This window comes from Ipomoea triloba, chromosome 6 (assembly GCF_003576645.1).
Source record: "Ipomoea triloba cultivar NCNSP0323 chromosome 6, ASM357664v1".
Lineage (NCBI taxonomy): Eukaryota > Viridiplantae > Streptophyta > Magnoliopsida > Solanales > Convolvulaceae > Ipomoea > Ipomoea triloba.
Window position 1 is genome coordinate 3,839,895 of NC_044921.1, and position 1,749 is coordinate 3,841,643.

At 35.3% G+C, this 1,749-nt stretch overlaps 1 protein-coding gene across 1 annotated transcript in view; it reads left to right on the forward strand.

Annotated features, from left to right (window-relative positions):
* LOC116023377 overlaps positions 1-628 on the forward strand; it is a 1,750-nt gene extending 1,122 nt beyond the window's left edge. The window contains exon 2 of the mRNA XM_031264373.1: positions 489-628. Coding sequence (XP_031120233.1) covers positions 489-628 — 140 coding nt within the window. The remainder of the gene's footprint in view (positions 1-488) is intronic.
* The last annotated feature ends 1,121 nt before the right edge of the window (positions 629-1,749 follow it).

Consider the following 1,749-nt stretch of genomic DNA (forward strand, 5'->3'; position numbering starts at 1 on the left):
AAAATGTAGTTACTCTGTAGCTACGCTAAAGAGAGATGTGATGATTGTTTTAGCAAGAAAGGGTGTTGATGAATCCTCTTGAGAACAAGTTAGTGGAATTTCCCTATGAGGAAGCTTTTCAAGTACAGAGTGGTGATTTAAATGCGAAGTTCATAAAATCTTTTCACTACTTGCTTACATGCTTAAATGTTTAGTGATGCGTTGAGTAATGTATTTCTTGTTAAGCAATCCCTTATTCAAAGATTTTCTATTGTGTTCCATTCTTGATTATTACTTGCGAGAGCTATACTTGATAACCTATTTGCAGGTTAAGTGTCAATGAGGAGAATGGTAATAAAGGTTTGTTTAAATTTACCTGTTTGCAAACCTTTATTTAATTTTGGGTGACCCATGGATCCCTTACTTAGCCGTCGCGCTAACAGCACTTCAATGTGTTTTTATTTAACAGATGTCATCTAGTGTGGGCTCTTGGAGCCCAATGAGCTCAGGGAGCTCATCTGAGTTTACATTCCCGACCATGGACTATGATGACTACTCCCAGTTTTTGATAGGCGAAGACCCCTACGTTCCTGGCTACGCTCCTGATTCTCCTGCTCCTCCTTGTTTTGGAAGGACTCGTTTTGTGTAAATATTTTTGTAGCCATAGTAAACTGAAGCAGTTTTCTTCTTTAGCCTGTGCATCTAGAGTGGACTCTACCGAGGTCGGACAGGGTTCAGTCTAGATGTGGCGGTAACTACTCCGGATGTACGGTATAGCCGGGCCGGGGTGTTACATAACTAGCACAACTGGTTGATCACCGACCTCAAGTAGGGTTTGTAGGGTATGGTGTTTTTACCCGTGTTCTGATTTTTTATTTTCCTTTACTTTTTGATTGGTTGTGTATGTTATTAATTATGTTACATACTAGTTATTTATATTATGTATGTCAGTTTCAGTTTGAATGTGTCTCTCTTTAATATTGGATGTGTGCCTCATATGGTTTTTTTTTAATATTACTATTGAAAGGCATAGAAGAGAACATGTATTGTGTGTCATTTTTTGTGTTCCAAGTGATTTGTAATTGTATGCCAATGTGGTATTATGGATATATAGATTTCACATGTTTATTTTCATTGGTCTTTCTTTTATGTATTCTTTTTGTTGTCTCTTTAAACTTTTCTCTCTTTATGTATTCTTAGTTATGAGTAGACACATTTTGTAAAATCATTAGAGTAGGATTTGTAGGGTATGGTGTTTATACCCGTGTGCTGATTTTTTTTCCTTTAGTTTTTGATTGGTTGTGTATGTTATTAATTAGGTTATATAGTAGTTATTTATATTATGTATGCCATTTCAGTTTGAATGTGTGCCTCTTTAATATTGGATGTGTGCCTCATATGGTGTTTATTAATATTACTATTGAAAGGCATAGAAGAGAACATGTATTCTGTGTTAATTTTTGTGTTCCAAGTGATTTGTAATTGTATGCCAATGTGGTATTATGGATATATAGATTTCACATGTTTATTTTCATTGGTCTTTCTTTTATGTATTTTTTTTTTTTGTTGTCTCTTTAAAGTTGTCTCTTTATGTTTCTTAGTTATGAGTTTTGGCATTGTAATATTTACCTATTGTTTAGAACTACTGTTGCATGAGTATTTTAAACGAGAGGGTGAGCCTTTCAAGGCTGGTTGTGCATGAATTTGGCAACTAAAAGGATGCAGATGAAGTGGCGGGACCACAAGAACTAAATCGATTGTGGGGTCTAC